This window comes from Aythya ferina (genome assembly GCF_964211825.1).
Source record: "Aythya ferina genome assembly, chromosome: 1".
NCBI classification, from domain to species: Eukaryota; Metazoa; Chordata; class Aves; order Anseriformes; family Anatidae; genus Aythya; species Aythya ferina.
In genome coordinates this window covers 119263241-119280281 of record NC_140296.1, presented here as the reverse complement: position 1 = coordinate 119280281, position 17041 = coordinate 119263241, and the positions used below count along the sequence as shown (strand labels likewise).

The 17041-nt window shown below is 39.0% G+C and overlaps 1 protein-coding gene across 1 annotated transcript in view; it reads right to left on the bottom strand.

The window, feature by feature from the left end:
* Positions 1–17041, bottom strand: part of LOC311430119 (uncharacterized protein) — a 146559-nt gene that overhangs the window by 49694 nt on the left and 79824 nt on the right. Inside the window, exon 8 of the mRNA XM_084506486.1 lies at positions 9113–9203. Coding sequence (XP_084362612.1) covers positions 9113–9203 — 91 coding nt within the window. The remainder of the gene's footprint in view (positions 1–9112; positions 9204–17041) is intronic.

The following is a 17041-nucleotide window of genomic DNA, read 5'->3' as shown; positions in this document are numbered from 1 at the left end:
TTCTTCCTATCAGCATAGGAGGTTTAGAGCAGAAGTTCCCTTTCTGCATTCCTCTTTCTCTATCAAGGTATGTGCTACTTCTCTTTTCAATGTGCTGCTACTGTTCTGCGGTCATTCTCCATGTGAAAGTGCTGTGTTGGCTGTCTGTTAGTGGTCAGGTAAGCCTGCCCTCTAAACTCCTCAGCATGTTGCAGAGTAATAGGAAGAAAGTCAGCAGCTTTTCAGCTGCTCCAATGAACAAATATATTGGTTTGGGCACATTTGATCAGTATATTTTATTTAATCTCTAGCTGCAACATTTGCTTTTGCTCAATTTCAACTCTCACCTTCACTGCTGTATTTTATCTTCACACGTCCACTCCAGTCTCTTGACAGTTTACAACTGCCATTCCTGCTCTAATCAGGCAGCTAATAATCATGGTTCTTATGAATATACAGAACCCTGAGCACTGAGCTTGCATGCACAGCAAGTCAGCAGATCGTGTGCTGCTCACTGAAGTGCAGCAGAGCTCCTCATGAAGTCCAGCAGACCAAGGGCCTGTTCTTTAAGATGGCACTGGTAGTACTAAAGAATGGATGCACTACAAATCCTGATGACCTCTGTAGACTTCCTGGTTCAGTGTGTGATTGTTCTATAGTTCTGCTCAGTTTACTTTTAGTTACTAATCAAAAAGACTTCAGCATCTTTTATTTTCATCCTCCTGGCAACAGAAATTTAAGTTTTGACATTAGAGCTGGATTACTTTCACATGAGCATTGACATAGCCACCTACCTCCAGTTGTAGGAGGGAGTGCCTTATATGTATCTAGAGAATAAGCATGTTTCCTTACACAAATCTAGAGAATGAGCATATTGGCAAGGGGATGCTAAAGAAGTAAGTTTCAGAGAACATTTATTGAAAGAAATTCAAAAATTTGAAAATTTTTACAAGCAGTGTAAGAACTGATTCATATTCAACTCATAAGGGAAGAGAAGTATGCAATGCATTTAGTCATAACTAGAAAGGATGCTCCAAAAATACATTTTTACAGAAAGAAGCTACTCAGTCAGACCAAAACCAATTCACAGAAAATACTGAGCAAAGAATTTTCACTACCGACTGTATTTCACTAGTGAATATGTCAGAAAGGCTTCCATAGCTTAACCTGCTCTCTCTGGCATTCACTACTGAGAAATCATCTCTTTCTGACAGACAAACAGTGACATAGATCTTTGACCACGTGTTAAGTTTAAAAACAATTACAGTTGTGCTTTTTCTCATTTACCTCAGATGGAACACTCCTTGGTTAGGAAACTGCATAAACGTCTAGAAAGATACCTCATTATTTTTCTTCATGCCCCAAATAATGTCTTTGTTTAACTTTTGCAATGACGGGTGTTCAAGACAAAATGACACTGCTTAGGGTGTGGTCATACTGGAATTACTGCTCGAGATCGAACTGTCTTGTCATTTCCTTACAGTCCCCATAATCTGCCTCTGTCAGCATTGCCCTTCGATATATGTGTAAAACTGTAAGCATTACAAGACAAATGCTATTTTTAGGTTCTTTTTTTTTTTTTTTTTTTTTTTTTTTTTGCAAGCATCTTGTATGAAGGGATCCTAATCCAAAACTAGGGCTCCAACACAGTGAACATACAAATAATACACAGTATCTGTAAACTGAGTTAGATGGGAAGTCTGTTTGCTGCGTATTATGACTTACGTTATCCAGTTTGCTCCAGAACACATCTTCTTTGCATACAAGCTTTCTCACTGGCCACTATACATGAATCTCACCATACAAAAAAAAATGAGAATTCACACCTGCTTCTGTCTACCACGAATTCCACTTGGAAGTAGGATCATTTCGCAGCTATTGCCTGCAGGTGCTAATGCTACACAGCAATCTTACAGCCTGAGTCATCAAACTCAGAACACTGCATTGCTCTAATAGTTTTCATCTTTGGAAGAGAATATTCTTATCACATTGTGTACCAGTTCCAATTTTCTCACATTTAATCTACTATCTTCAGTCATTATTGTCTAGGTGTTTGTATTAGCTTTACCCACCACTCACCTGTAAAACAATTTAGGAACAAGACCACTGGGAGGAGATGCACATAGTCAGCTTTCTTCTGGCATTATCAACACACTTGCTGCATAGGAGCTTTTAAATGGAGGGCTGCACCCCAAGTGCTCTTGACGAGCTTGAGGCTGTGCCCACTCAAGGTACATGTTTCTCGATAAAACCCTGCAGGTTTACTGCATCTTACTGAAGTCAATGCACAGCAGAAGACCTAAACCTCTAGGCTGAAGGCTCTTCTCCCTTACAGGCTGTGTTTATCCAGCTGAAAACCCAGGCATTGTCCTGAGGCTCTAATAAAACGACCTTCTAAGATGAATTAGGATGATGTGTTGCTATTGTTAAGAGGAAACTTGAAATTGAGGCTGATATGCAAAATGACTGTAGTACAGTATCTAACAAGAGAAGTTCTTTTGATGCCCTACTTTAGCTTCAGTTATCTTGATCTTCAGCCTCCCACAACTGTTCAGGAAGGCAGAAACTCGTATGTCACTGTGGTCAGTTGTGGGAGAGAAAGGAAAGAGGGAGTTCACAGTCTTGCTGCACAAAGTTATGCATTTGTTTCTTCTTGATCAAACATCCTAGGGTTTTTCCCTTCACCTCAAAGCCTCTCCAATTTTTATTTTAGCTTAGTATTTTCAGGCGATATATCCTGGGAATAAGGAACATTGCAGCTATATCCAAACAAAAACGGCTATTTAGGAACATAAGGTAAGACCTAGTATGACCACTAGATGACGGTTTCACATCATCCTATGAAAAACACTGCCATAGGAGAAATACTAGTTATCTGCATGCTCTCTTGCTGGATTTGGGATTCTAGTGATTCTTTTTCTTATATGTAGAGTTTCATTTATGACAGGGAGTTGCATCTTTCTGTGCATGACACCATTGAGTGATAGTGGCATATAAGGTAATTCTAAGGAAAATTAGCAAAAATAACACAGTATAAACCAATGAGCCCATTCAGAAATGGCTGGTGATATCTCTATGGTATACATTAATTCAAGTAGGTTCTGTGGGGATAGAGAAGAGAACAGGGAAAAGCCAGTGAGATATCTAGGGCTGGAGGAGTGAAGGGCAAATTGTGAAAAGGGTGGAGGAATTAACGAGAATTCAAAGGAGTGCAGTTAAGGGCAGGGGTTCCTCTACTGTTTCAGCACTCCATCTTCTTAGTGGGAAGACTCCTTCTCCTTTTTATTATAGAAATCAAAATCCATCTACAAGCTGGGGCCCACACCTTTCAATTTAAGGGGAGGAATAGCAAATGAGTTAGAGACCACTGCATACCAGCCCAGTGGGTGACTCATTGAAACCTGATGGAAAACATGATAGAGAAAGTCTGCAGTGGCCACACTTTCTACTGCCATGAAGTATTAAGCTGGAGAGGTGCTCATAAGCGAAGGGGAATTGATGCTTGCTCTGCCTTTTAAATGTAGGATGTAGGCATTCCCACCCTGCTATATGCATGGTCTTTCTTTCTTGAGAAAGCCCTACAAAACATAGGCAAGAATTTCTGATCACAGGCAAACATAAGCATACATACCCAGTAGGAAAATTTGTTTCACCAACCCTTTGCCCTTTCCCCTGTATCTTTATGGCTCTGTCACAGAGAGAACCGTAGACCAAAAACCTTTTAAAAGTTTGCATCCTATCACAGTCACACATGTTAATCCCCTTCACATTTCTCCCAAGTAACCACCTCCAGTCCCCAATTCAAACCACCCATCTCTGCTTAGTTTCTTTCTTTCTACTTTTCTGCAAGCACTCAGACCTCTTAATACTGATGAAAATCTTAAAAGGTTCTTGTCATGTTATGGTCATGTTACAGATACATTGCAAGGGGCTGAAGATGTGCACTTGGGCTGTACGATGTGAAAAGCTGTATATTCAAACACAAAACAGATGACTGGGTCTGGGGTTGCATGACCCATCATGCTCCTTGGCATGCTGGTTCAGGAGAGGGAAGTAGGGGTGTGTAAGATCCCAGCAAAGAACTGGGTTATCCAGCCTAGCTAGTCCCGTTATTGGTAGGACCAAGAGCATAAATCTGCAGTAGGAAACTTAAAAGAGCTTATAGACGTGGTGCCTTATAGATGAATAACTGTAGGAACATGCTTTTTAGGAGCGTTTACCACTGGCTGCAGTACAGTACAGCTGTCTCCTTACTACTGCAGGACCCACATTGTAGGAGAGCAACTCAGCACATTACAGATCTGCTGACAAGCTAAACCTGATGTAGGGGATATCCAAACCAAGAGGATGCTGCAAACGTAGGAGCTGAGCTGTCAGTGCCACAGCACAGCAGCACAGGAGGTAATAAGAAAGAGAGGTGTTTTTTTTAAAAAAGCTCTCTGCACCTCATTGACCCAATGAGGTTGAAGTAAGTAGGCACTCCTGGCTCTCTGGACTTAGTATTTTAAAAGCAGTCAGAACACTGGAGGAGACTAATACTGCTTTGCCTGTTAGTAACACCTCCTGGCCAGAGATCTTACAGTACTTCACCATTACTTATATATTTAAGTACATTAATCCCCTCTGAATTATCATCAATATTTCAAATAGACAAGAAAATGAAGGGAAGTGGAATTCAGTGATTCGCCCACAATCACCCAGAACAACATTGTGTCCACTAAAAGGATTAGGAAAGAAAAGAGGAAAGAAAAATAATAATAATAAAAAAATGTATATAAAATAGACCCTCAAATCTGCCTTAAATAAAACTGACAATACCTTTAATAAACATAGGTAAATTTCTTCTCCTCTAGAAGTCCCACTTCTCCCATAGGTAAAACAGGGTTTATGACACTGACCTACTCTGTGCAATGCATGGTCTTCTAGTTTTTGCAGATACTGTGTAGAAAGTAAGCATGAATTCTGTCATCAAAGTGCATCCACCTCCAAGATTGAACACAGCTAACTATGAGAACTGTTAATCCATTTAAGAGTTTTAGAATAGAAAGTGAAAACTGTAATATCAACTTGAAACTGCCAATCTGGGTTTAGATAGGGAACTTGCTCTTCACCCCTACCCCCTATATTTCCAACGTGTCACAGAAGTGTGTATACCATCCTCACAGAGAATAATATCGAGATTTTAAGGGACAACATTTTTATGCCATTTGGCATCTGATTTCAGATGTCACCTTACAGCAAATCACTGTCTTTTGTCCATTTATTAAGTAATACTTTCCATAGGACACTTTTTTTTTGTTTGCTTGTTTGTTTTCCTGTGGTCTCCTCACTTCACGCTGACCAGTGACCAGCAGTGTTTTAGCTGTACAAGCTGATGAGCTCATGCCCTGAAGTGGAAAGGTTACACAAGACTCAGCTGCTAACACTTCCAAGGCTGAAAATCTACTAACACTGCCACGTGTATGCAGGGGTGGGAGAGTGGCTTTTAAAAATAAAAAAAATAAATAAAAAAACCTGCAAAAGCAATGTATAGCACTGGGACTTGGTTGCGCGTCATCTGTTTTCATTTACCATTTCAAGCTCTAGTGCACCAGCTGAAAGTAAACATTATTTCTACTCTTTATAACCATAATCATAACCATAGATCAGAACACAAAAAATCACTCAGATGACTGCACGAAAGTGAAAGAGATTGCAAGACACTAGCTCTAAGGAACTAAAATGCACTGGGATAGCTCAAAAGAACTCTTAAAAATTATTCCAGGTAAATATTATATCCCTCCTTGCTTTACTCCTCACGTCATCAAAAGCAAGAATAAAATCTCTAGAAGGAGCAAGTTACATTTAGGGGATTGAGGAGAGAAAGTTTGTAAAAATTTCCATGGTGGTTTTTCAGCTTCTAACCAGATTCCATTAACCTTATTCATCCCGTAAAGGGAGCAAATCTCAAGTCACGTAGAGTCCAATATATGACTGCTTAATTGCTTTTAATGCAGGAGGATTTTATTTCTCATGCCCTGGCTAAAGATTAAAAGAAAACTATTAGGGCAGGAGGTGGACACCAAAACGTCTGTTGATGCCAGCTCTTTTTTCCCCTTTTTCAGACTTTCATCCAAAACATGCTTACTTTGGCAGCCTACCCAGAGGGCTATGAAATCATAAAGAGCCACTGTCCAATTCTTACCTCTTCAAGACAGTAGACCAGATCTAATCCCTGCAAATTGCAGTTATTTTGATCAAAACTGTTTGGCCAAACTATGAAATCTCTCTCTCTCTTTTTTTTTTTTTTCTTTTTTTTTTTTTTTTTTTCCCTTTTTTCTTTTTTTTCTTTTTCCTCTCTGTTTTATTTCTGTCAGCAGGACCTGGAGGGACTCTGGAGACAGACTTTTCCCAAAAGCTTTTGGGGCTATTCTTTCCTACCTGCCTTTTAGTTACATAAAGAAAAAGGGGTGGGGATTGCTGGGGAGAGAGGGACAGAAAAATTACTTGCACTGTTTAAGAGCTTGCTTTCAAAAGACTGAATGAATGGCCCAAGGGATAATGAGGCCTTGCCTTTATGCTGCTGGCTCAACTTTGAGGTGATTGAAGATTACTGCTTTGTTATTACCCATGTTTATTATAGCAATGTCTAGGGAATAATCAAAATTGACAAAGATATAGTAATCACTATACAAATGGAGTTGTAGACTGTCCATTACCTAAGAAACTTACAATTTAAACAGACACACCAGATGTGGCAGGGCAGGATATCAATAGTGATGTTTGAAAGCACATGCAGTGTTGGCAGCGCGTTTAATGCTTTGATGCCCAGTTACCCCTTCCTGGATCACAGTTAAGATTTTCAAAAGCACACAAGGGTGTGAGATGCATGAATGTATTGAGAAAGCTCACTGTAAATTACTAACTCTGCAAGCTGATCACTGATAGTTTCTGTTTCCATTGCAACATCCTGTAGAAACATGCTAAAATCTGAAGTGAATAGCACATATTCCACTTAGTAGCTCAAAGCAACACTAACAATCCAAACAACTGTATGTCAGACACTATAAAAGCAGCAACCAGTTCTTATGAGGACTTTTCTTGGGCAGACATCAAGGTAGATAAGTTGAAGGTAGGTAAGACTCATTGTATTCCTACTGTGGAGAGGAGAAGGTAGGCGGCAGATGGAATTTAAGGCATCAAAGACAAGGCAAGAATTAATCCGATACAGAATAAACTGGAATTAGACTGGTAGGACAGAATTCAGCTTGAGCAAGAGTGATTTTGCGCATTTTGTCAGAAACTGAAAAACTGCAAGTAGTGAGACAGAACAAGAAGTTATATGTAAACTTGAATGGCATAATCCCTGCACTGATACCCCCTGGATTTTCAGGTGCAAGAAGTTCTCCCTTTCAAACACAGAATCACAGAATCACAGAGTGACTGAGGTTGGAAGGGACCTCTGCAGGCCATCTGGTCCAAAGAGATTTATGGTTCTTTTTATGGCATCATATTCAGATTTTAATGCTCTATGAAGTCAAATTCTAGTTACTATAGTCTGCTATGTATTAAAAGATGATGCTGCAATGCACGTACGAATTGTGTTCCTGCTTGAACCACAATACAAAAAATCCAATGTCTCAGTAATGTAAGATTTTGATCTCACAGGAAAAATTAAGTGCAGATTACCTAAAAACTAAAACAAGTAAATAATGTTCTTTTGGGATTCATATCTGGCAGTTTACTAAGGCAATTCAAAAGTATAAATATTTACAATAGGAGGTACACAGATTTCTTGTAATGTTATAGCTGATTCCAATTTGGAATACATGCTGTTTTGCTTAATTTTATTCCATTTGCTTTTGAAAGCTGACCCATACCCCACATTTAAACTTCATTATTCCCACATATAAACTTCATTATTTGCTCATCCTTTCTGTCCCTATCCCTGCTCTGTTATTTTTCCAGGGTTTGTCTTTTATTGGAAATTCCATGTGCTTTTAAATTTACAAAAAGAATTGCTTTGATGAAAAACTGTGAATACAAAAAGCAGAATCCTACCTCGGTATTTACAAAATATATTTGTGTTGCATATGTAGTGTATGAATCTACAAATGTATGTATATAACATTACTATTATTTAATAGTATTACTGGCAAATTTAGAGATCCTGCTGAAAACCAGAGATAAAAGCCTTTTCCTCATAGAGTTTATAACTTGAATAGTCAAAATAGATGATGTGGAAGAAAATACTTTCAAGTCTTCATCACAGATGTATACTTTCAACCTTTCTTACCTCATTCCTTTCCTGCATCTCTAAAGGAACTTGCAATTTAAATAACACAGAGGGGATTATACCAGTCAGTAAAAACAATTTGTAATACACAGGGCCAGAACAATGAAAACCTTGTCAGCACAGTGTGACACATCTGCACTGGGGGTTTGCAATAGCATGAGTGCATCAGGGTCCCTGCACTACTGCAAGGAAGATCATAATTAAAACAAATTGAAAGGCTCTAGCTAGGGCTGGGCAGACCTCAGATTATGCAGAGGTTCCCGACAGCTTTTTTTTTTTTTTTTAACAGTGCAGATGTTGGCTGGGCCTTCTCTGAATAAGCCTCAGGATGTGTCTACTCCATAACTTCAGCTCTCAGTCAGGTTTCTGTGGTGGTTTATCACTTCCCATTCCCAAAGCAGAAGTAGACTTAAAATAAATTATTTGAAACATACTTCTATCAGTTCAAAAGGAGTTAACCTTAAGCTTGGAGTCCAGATTTCATCCAAACTATTTTGCCCCCCTTTATAATGCAGCATTAAAAGTTATCAGTTATCAGTTTGAAAACCTGGTTCTTTCACTGGAGAATTCTCCTGAATCAAGAGGAGATACTAGTGTCTGATCACGGAAGAGAAGTGGGACTGTCACAGAAGGTTGGTGAAAACTCACAAATACGGGAAGTTTGTGCATTCTGTAGTCTAATGAGAGGTACATCATGACATTCATCCTTGATGTACTGGAAGCTAGAAACTGAGGGCAGAAGATCAGTTCCCAGACCTAACTTCATTGTTGGTAATAACTGGAGTAATAATCTGGTGCATTCTACTTACACTGGAGGCCATGGATTAAACAGATCAACAGTAAAAGGTACACACTTACCGTACAGAGTGCAGTCACTTCTAGAGTTTGCTCCTTCTCTAGAGGACTTTCTGATGCTGTGCAGCACTGGAGAATGTTTCATTCTTTCTCTCTGCAATAAAATGACGAACCCTGGTATTACTAAAACTGTTAAACAAAACAAAACAAAACACTTTTTCTCTGCTTTGCAGAGAAATATTCAATGTGAGCCACAAATGTAAGTACATTCCAGGGTCAAAGTCATGTCAGTTTTACTCAGTCTAACATACATAAGTAGCAAATAGATGTATAGACAACTGGAAATGCCTTGAAAATTCAGCCCTTACAGGTTTGAATCAGGCCTATATCTGAAATCCAAACATATCATCAAAGTAACAACACTTAAACTAGGCATTAAGAAATCAGAAATGTGTCCTCGTTCCGGCCTCAGCTTATTTGGAAGTAATATAACTGTTTCATTGGATAGATCCCTAGGTTGTAGCCAAGGGATTTAAATCAAGTCTTGTTATCCACTGAAGCCTCGAGGGTCTAAGAATACAAGTAAAATCTCATGATTCTCTTTTAGGCAGCGAATCTCTTTGCTTTTGCCAATCTATAATCTTTCAGGCCAGGCAGCTTCCCGCTGAGCCAAAGCTAATACAGACCTTTACATTCTAGGTCGTGCCCCTTGTGTATTTGACACACAGAACAGAAAAGGGGAAAAGAACTGGTTGTATCTGTGCACTGGGAATTCCCAGCTACCTGAAGTTTTTTTCTTTGGACAGTTTTACCTTGTGCCAATGGGTGGCCCAAGACTAGCAGAGGCCAAGGACCAGGGAGTCGTATGAGTGGTTTCAAAGCAACTATAGCTGTGTGTGTAAGACCTCTTTGGACTTCTGCCAGATCCAGTTCAGGCAACCTGGAGAACGTGGGCCAAGCTGTACAATGCAGGCCTGTGGTGGTTTAAGACCTGAGGCACATGAATAGTGTGAGGTTCAAAGGGATGCAGGGGAAAAAAAAGCACACAAAGCACAAAGCAGTATCTTTCTGTGGCTGCGAGTTCTAGACCTAAGAGTTACTGCCTTGTCTCAGGGAATAACCTGGAGGCATAATCAGCTCTGATGTGTTTGTTTTTGTCTCCTCCTGGGAGCCATTATACGATATTAACAAAATAAATCAATTTTAAATAACTCAGTGTGTACACTCACAACAGAGCAGTTCTTTCTGGCATACCTCAGGGACATTGCACAGTCCTCCACCATTATGAATGAATGAATGGGCCTTAGCTGTACTGCAATAGAGTAATTTGTTTTAATAATGTCTGAATATACACTGAGGTAATATTTGTGCAATCCCTAATAGTGTTCTCAGGGCAAAAATTCACATATTAAGGGAATAGTGTTTATTTACATTTAAAGAGCAGTTATGTACAGAAAAGAGCCTCTAAAAATGACACCAGGAGGATCATATTTACTCTCTCCCCGTGGTTTTAGTTTATACTTGCCTGGTGCACAAGTCAAAGGTGTTTTCTTTCAAATGACAGTTACAGAAACTTCACATAGGATTTGAAAGACATCTGCTTTTTATCCCCATACCCGCAGTGGAGAGCCTGCAACTGTATTTAACTGGAGTTGGCAGCAAGGAGAGACACCAGATGCCCAGAAGCTTCTTAATCCTTTACAAGAGTCAGTCGTTCTCCTCTTAAAAAAGGAACATTTTGGTTGGTGGTAAGTGAAATCTGTGTACATACTAGAAACACCACAGAAAGAGCACTGTTTTAAGGGTGGGAGTGGTTTCTTTGGGTCTGTTTTCTAATGTTAATTCCTTCTCCTATTAAAAATGGCAGAATGCTCAAAAAGGGAGAGTATACTACAGTCTTCATGAAAGCCTTGCTGGGGAAGATAAAGTCATGGATAAATACATGAATAAATCCTTCCTGGATCAGATAAAGACATTTCAGTGCCTTTAAGTAAGGTTAAGAATTGAGTATCACATGTTTGTCATTTTTTGATTTTCCAAAAGTATCCTAGAATCAATGTCTCCTCTCAGCCCAATATTAAGCTGTTCTGAAGGTATTTCCTATGCTGACTTGTTTCTGCAGAGATTCTACCTGTTTCTTTTTAATTTATGACAGCTCTTTGGAACATTTATTTCTGAGTCCAAGAGAAACTGTTTATAAAAGAACAGCCGAAATCTCATTAACAACATAATACACAAAAATAAATTGCTCTAGGCCAGTATTTGAAGGCCCAATTTTCCTGTTAATAGTCAACCATTCATGGTCATTTGATAAACCTAACCTGAATTTAATTCTGGCAGAACATCTTGTTTGGCCACTTGGTGTTTCAAACCATAAAAGATTAGTTGCAAAGTTCTTTCCTGTATATGTGTATATATATATCACAGAATCACAGAATCACAGAATTTCTAGGTTGGAAGAGACCTCAAGGTCATCGAGTCCAACCTCCAACCTAACGCTAACAGCCCTCCACTAAACCATATCCCTAAGCTCTACATCTAAGGAACGCTGATGATGGCTTTCTATTCTCCAGGCTACCTGCTCACTAGACGACATCTTTCCTGATGTATAGATTCAACACATTTTTTTTGTTGGTGTAGCTTATTATCTCATAAAGATAGATCTGCTGCTCCTGGATTGCTGCTTCAGCAGCGGTGGAGCTCATGCAAGCAATGGCAAAGCACAATGCTGAAGATGAGACTGAGATGGAATTTCCAGGCTCAGCATTGCAATCAGTTATAGCCGTCTCTCTCTTTCCAAACAACAATATCCCTTCTGGGCAGCAGTTATTGATGTTTGGCTTTGACTCAGAAGCAAATCTTTGCAAGGATTGGAAAGTTTGAATGTAATCATTTGGCTGCCTTGCAGTTATCTCAAGTGAACAAAAATGTTTTTCATCTGTTAGGAACTTTGTTCAGCTCAAGGCAGCTGAAACATCATTCCAACACTTCACAGACCTATATGCTTCTCTTTTTAGTATTTTGTTTTGTCCAATGCAGGTTTTAGACTCTACAGAAACTGCTTAACTAAGTGAATAAAACCCATATGCCTGGGTACTGCTATAGGACTCAGTTTCATTGGGGGTGACAGCCCCATACTTCATCTACACGTGATAGGTTCTGTTAAAACCACCAACTACAAAAAAAGTATTATTCTCGAGAAAGGAATATAAATAACAAGAGTATAACCCTTTGCTGTGCACTTAGAGGCATTGGTATATTGCTCAACTGCCTGTAATACAAACTCCCTGACAATCCACAAGGTGTAGCAGAATTTCATTAATACATATTAACAGGAAGATAAAGATCAATAGAGCTATTAAAAAAAAAAAAAAGAAAAGAAAAAAAAAAAAAAAGAAATCACTACATGAATAATGCAGAAGAATATAAACCAGGTTCACTCCTTTCAGAAAGAATCTTAGCAATCCCTGCTAGGTTATTATAGTACCTGAAATTAACAGTAATCATTCTTTACCTCTTGGAAGTAATAAAATTATAATAGGAAATTTTATTACAAAACTGTGAGCCTGATTTAACAAATAACCTTATTTTTACATCCTAATGAGGGAGTTCCTTCATGTGCTTAAATTTGAACACAAGCATCAATTGCATTCCTGATTGGAATTAGCTCTCTTAGTATCTATTTTCTGATGTTTTAGAAGACACCATTGTAAGAGTTACATTATAAAAGAGAAAATGAATGGCTTTTGAATATTTCTCAATTGATTTTCAGTTCATTACATTTGTACATGGACTGAAGCACTGTATTTCCATTAAGTGAAATAGCACACAAAGTCCTCTTTTTAAGTTAGGATAGAAAACAGCTGATTCCTACCTCACTGCTGAAACCTGTCACTAAATCTGTTCCTGTAGAGGCAGTGAAACAGAACCATTTTCATAAGGGGTAGCACCATCAAAATTGCTAGAGGGACCTCCTGAACACAAACACGGCCATACCTCAGCTATTTTCTCTTAGAGATCCTGCTTAATGCTCTTGCCAGCAATGAGCATATCATCATTCACCCATTATGTCTTAAACTAAACATTCTGTTCAAATTGGTGCCTATTCTGATTTGGCCTCATCAAAGGTCCTAGAAAAGAAATTTGGGTGGCTGTGTCTTAAGGGGCGTTGTCTGGTACTGTGCAGAGGAAGTACATGAAAACATGTTCAGAAGTACAGCTCCTGGTTAGATATATTTTTTCTAATGAAGAAGACCATGGAAACAGTGAATATTGCCAGTCCCAAGTGGATAGTGCTTATTGACAGAGTTTTTTTGTACACTTTAATCAAAACGGTACGTAAAAAGGCCTATCAAAAACAGCAGGTTCGACTTTGCTAACACTACAGCTTTAAAAATCCCTCCCTTTAATGAAGCTGCTTTAATGCGATGTTATTGTTATAAGGTTTTGTTCAAAAGCGATAAATTCAGGTTTGGCCTGGTTTAAGGCGCTTGCATCTCCTTTTATGAGAAAAGTAAGTTAAGGAGCATAAATAAACAAACAGCCTTCAGATAGTTTTCACAAAAGTCAAGCAATGTTTGTTAGTGTGACGTTTGTAAATCAACGTTCAGAGTCTGAGCCAAAGATCAGTAAAGCAAATAGAAGCCTTTTTGGCTGACTCTAAGGGCAAATGAATTATCATGTACTGAGAATATGTGCTGTAATTATTACAAGCATCAGCTGTAAAGACCTGCCTATGATCTGCATAAGCACTTTTGGGATGCTTTTCCACGAAGAACAGTGAATTCTAGAACAATATAAATAACAATTGGAAACATTCAAAACAATTATTTTTATGTATGGAAAAACAAAAACAAACAAAAAAAAAATACCACTTCATGCAGTGAAAATATGAAACGGAGCTGCGTTCGTTCATGCTTTGAACCAAACTTATTTGGGAAAATATTTGCCATTCCCCTCTTCTAAAACTAGATACAAAGCTACCCTACTTCACTGGAAAAACAGAGGAGTGATAGAATTCATGTTTCACAGTATACAGGTGAATCTTTTGTATTTTTTCAGCTAATCCAACGTATCTTGCACCTTCTATGCTAAATTACAAGCTTTATAGTGGACCTTTCTTGCTTGCTTGCTTGCTTGGTGAAACTGGCTTTGTGCTTTATTTATTATTCTCTTTTACAGTCTGCTCTAGTCTGGAGAGATCCAACATGGACATTCTCCAGCCTAGTCTTTACAGGCTATGCCTTCTCATAAATAGTTTCCAGTACAAGAGATTGTAATCCAATGCCATTTAATAAATGACTTTTTCCTATCCTTTCTTCCTCCCTGTTTCCTTACACTGAAGCACATTTCATCTAGCAGAAAGTAGGAAACGAGTCACTGCCAGCATTTGAACCACCAGGTACTAATCAAGTACTAGCAACACCCAGTAATGAAAATTCTACAGGTCAGCATGAGCTACGAAATTCACACCTGGATCCAAGTTTTCCCTGGTGTTTCAACTCACAAGAACCACAGGATTTGCTTTCAGCTCAACTTGATTCACATAAAGCAAAACTACATTGTGTTTCATTACAGTGTTTTTACTGTAGCTGGTGCTTGTTTGTGTGTTAGACAATGAAATACATGAACTTTGTCGGCTGTATGGACCATCAACGATGTGCATAAAAGCCAGTGCTAGGTGTCAGAGACCAGTGTTGTACCTGGTATTATACATAGAACAAAATACATAGAAAAATCTTGTTCCCTCCCATTTAGTCCTCTCCTCAGACAAGTTTAAATACTGATGAAATATAAGTTTAATACTGATGAAATATATCTACAGAAATGCAATGAAACTTAGGCAGATGAGGATGATACTGTACAAAAGCAAACATCAGTGAGCCTCTACACAGAGCCTCTACAAAGCAAATAAACAGTGAAGAGTTCTAGTTCATAATAATAAAAATAACTGTGTGCAAAAATAAATATTGAAGATTTCCAGTTTGCTAGAAAAAAACAAACAAACAAGAAACAAAAACAAAAACAAAATTAAGCACTTGGAAAGCTAGATGTGTTCCACCCCCATTTCCAGTTCCATATGGCAATTCTCAGAGGGCCTCTGACGCAGACACAAGATTGATTTGCACTAAAACAGTCACAGGGTGGACAAAACAGACTGCAAACACTTCAGAGGAGAGATAGTGTATTTGCGTACAAAACACCTGTTGCTGTAGGGCTCTGAATCTATCTGGAGGCCAGGAGAAATAATATTAGTAATAATAATAATAGTTGAAAGCACATGCTGTTAGCTAGACTGGAGGCATCCATGTGTAATACTACAGGACAGGCAGGAAACCGCAGAACCAAAATATTAACGTTGCAATGCTGGAGATGAAAGGACAGAGAACACAGGATGCGTGCAAAGTCTGTGTTAGAAACACTGCCCTGAACATAAAGATATCGGGAGAGGAAATAAGATCTCCCTCAAAACTTGGTTATTTGTGGCAAAGCAACAAAGTGAACTGACATGTTTTTGCCCCGGTGAAGAGTCTGAGGTACCACCCCAGGTTTCTCTTGCTCTTTTTGCAAGAGTTGCTCACTCCACATGTGACTGGATTGGTGACTGCTCTGTTTCCTGGTAAGCAAGTGTACACATCTAACCAGCCCTTAATTACACGGTGGGTTACAGGCTGCAGCCGCCACTGCTAAAATAGCTGTCGTCTAACTAACTTTCAACAGAAAATTTCTTAGTGGTAATGTATGGGAAGGGATAGAAAAAGTCCAGCTGGGTGTTCTGAAAGATCAGCATTTGCCTCATTAATCTATGTATCTGGATTTGGAAAAGAGTGAAATTAATGGATCTTCTAAAATCTGGGTTAAAGTCCTAAATCCTTTGGACACAGTCACCAAACACAAAAGTCATTAAAGAACAAATTATGGAAGTCTAATAATTGAAAAAACAGTAGCTGATAGTAATCTCAAACCACAAGTACCTCAATCACCCAAAGCACGGACAAGTGAAAGCCAGTTCAGAAATCTCAAACACATGCATAACAGCTTCGTTGGGTACTCTTTTATGTCACAGGGGCATGCATGCTTTCATAGGGATTGGAGTGGGGAGAAAGAAGATACGGACTGAGAGCAAAGAAACAGAAGAAACAAACTTTGACATCCAATAGAAGCACTGGTAAAAAAGCCTAGAAAGGCAGCTTTGACCAGAATGTCACTGAAATGCTAAGAACTCTAAACGCAAAGACTTCTTGATTCCTACTGTGTCCAGGGCAATATGTCCCTCCCTCCATTTGCATACTTCCTAAACACACAAGATGGCATTGAAGATACCTAATTCATTTTGTGTCATTAGACAGGATTATGCTTCTTCAGAGATGGTGAAGTTTTACAGCAGTTACTCTTATGCATCTAAGTTCCATGCAGAACAGCAGATGTTGTGACATCCCCCTTGCAGGGTTTCACTGAAGAATTTGCTCTTGCAACTTTAAAAAAAAATTGAGAAGTCTACATGAAAGCTCTTGGTCTTTGGTACAATTTGGGTACTCAGCAAGAGCTGCAGCTCTGCATGGCTCCACCCTGTGAAATGTGGAAATTCTGCAGCATTACAGCTGCTAAGGCAAAGGGCTCATTCAGTGGCACTGTTGAAATAGCAGTCTCAGCAGTCTCCAAAATCTGCATTCGAGATTATTCAAAGATTTTGGAATTACTGGGCTTGTATAATGTTAAGCTAAAACCATGTCCTCAGCTGTTAGGTAAAGCTCATCTCATCATCACCATCTCCGCTCTTCATTTCCACAGAGCTTTGCCAATGGAAATTCAGCTCCAGCTGAGCACCACCAGACATGGTGTCACTGCTGTTGCTGGGCTGGCCCATGACAGTTAAAATTTCTGGGCCACTACCTGATGCAGAGTGCAAGCTGGCTTAGAAAAATCTTTGCTGCTGCACTCTCAGCTCTGAGCGCCAAGTCAGCTGTTGGAGATGATGATGGAGCAGCTCCA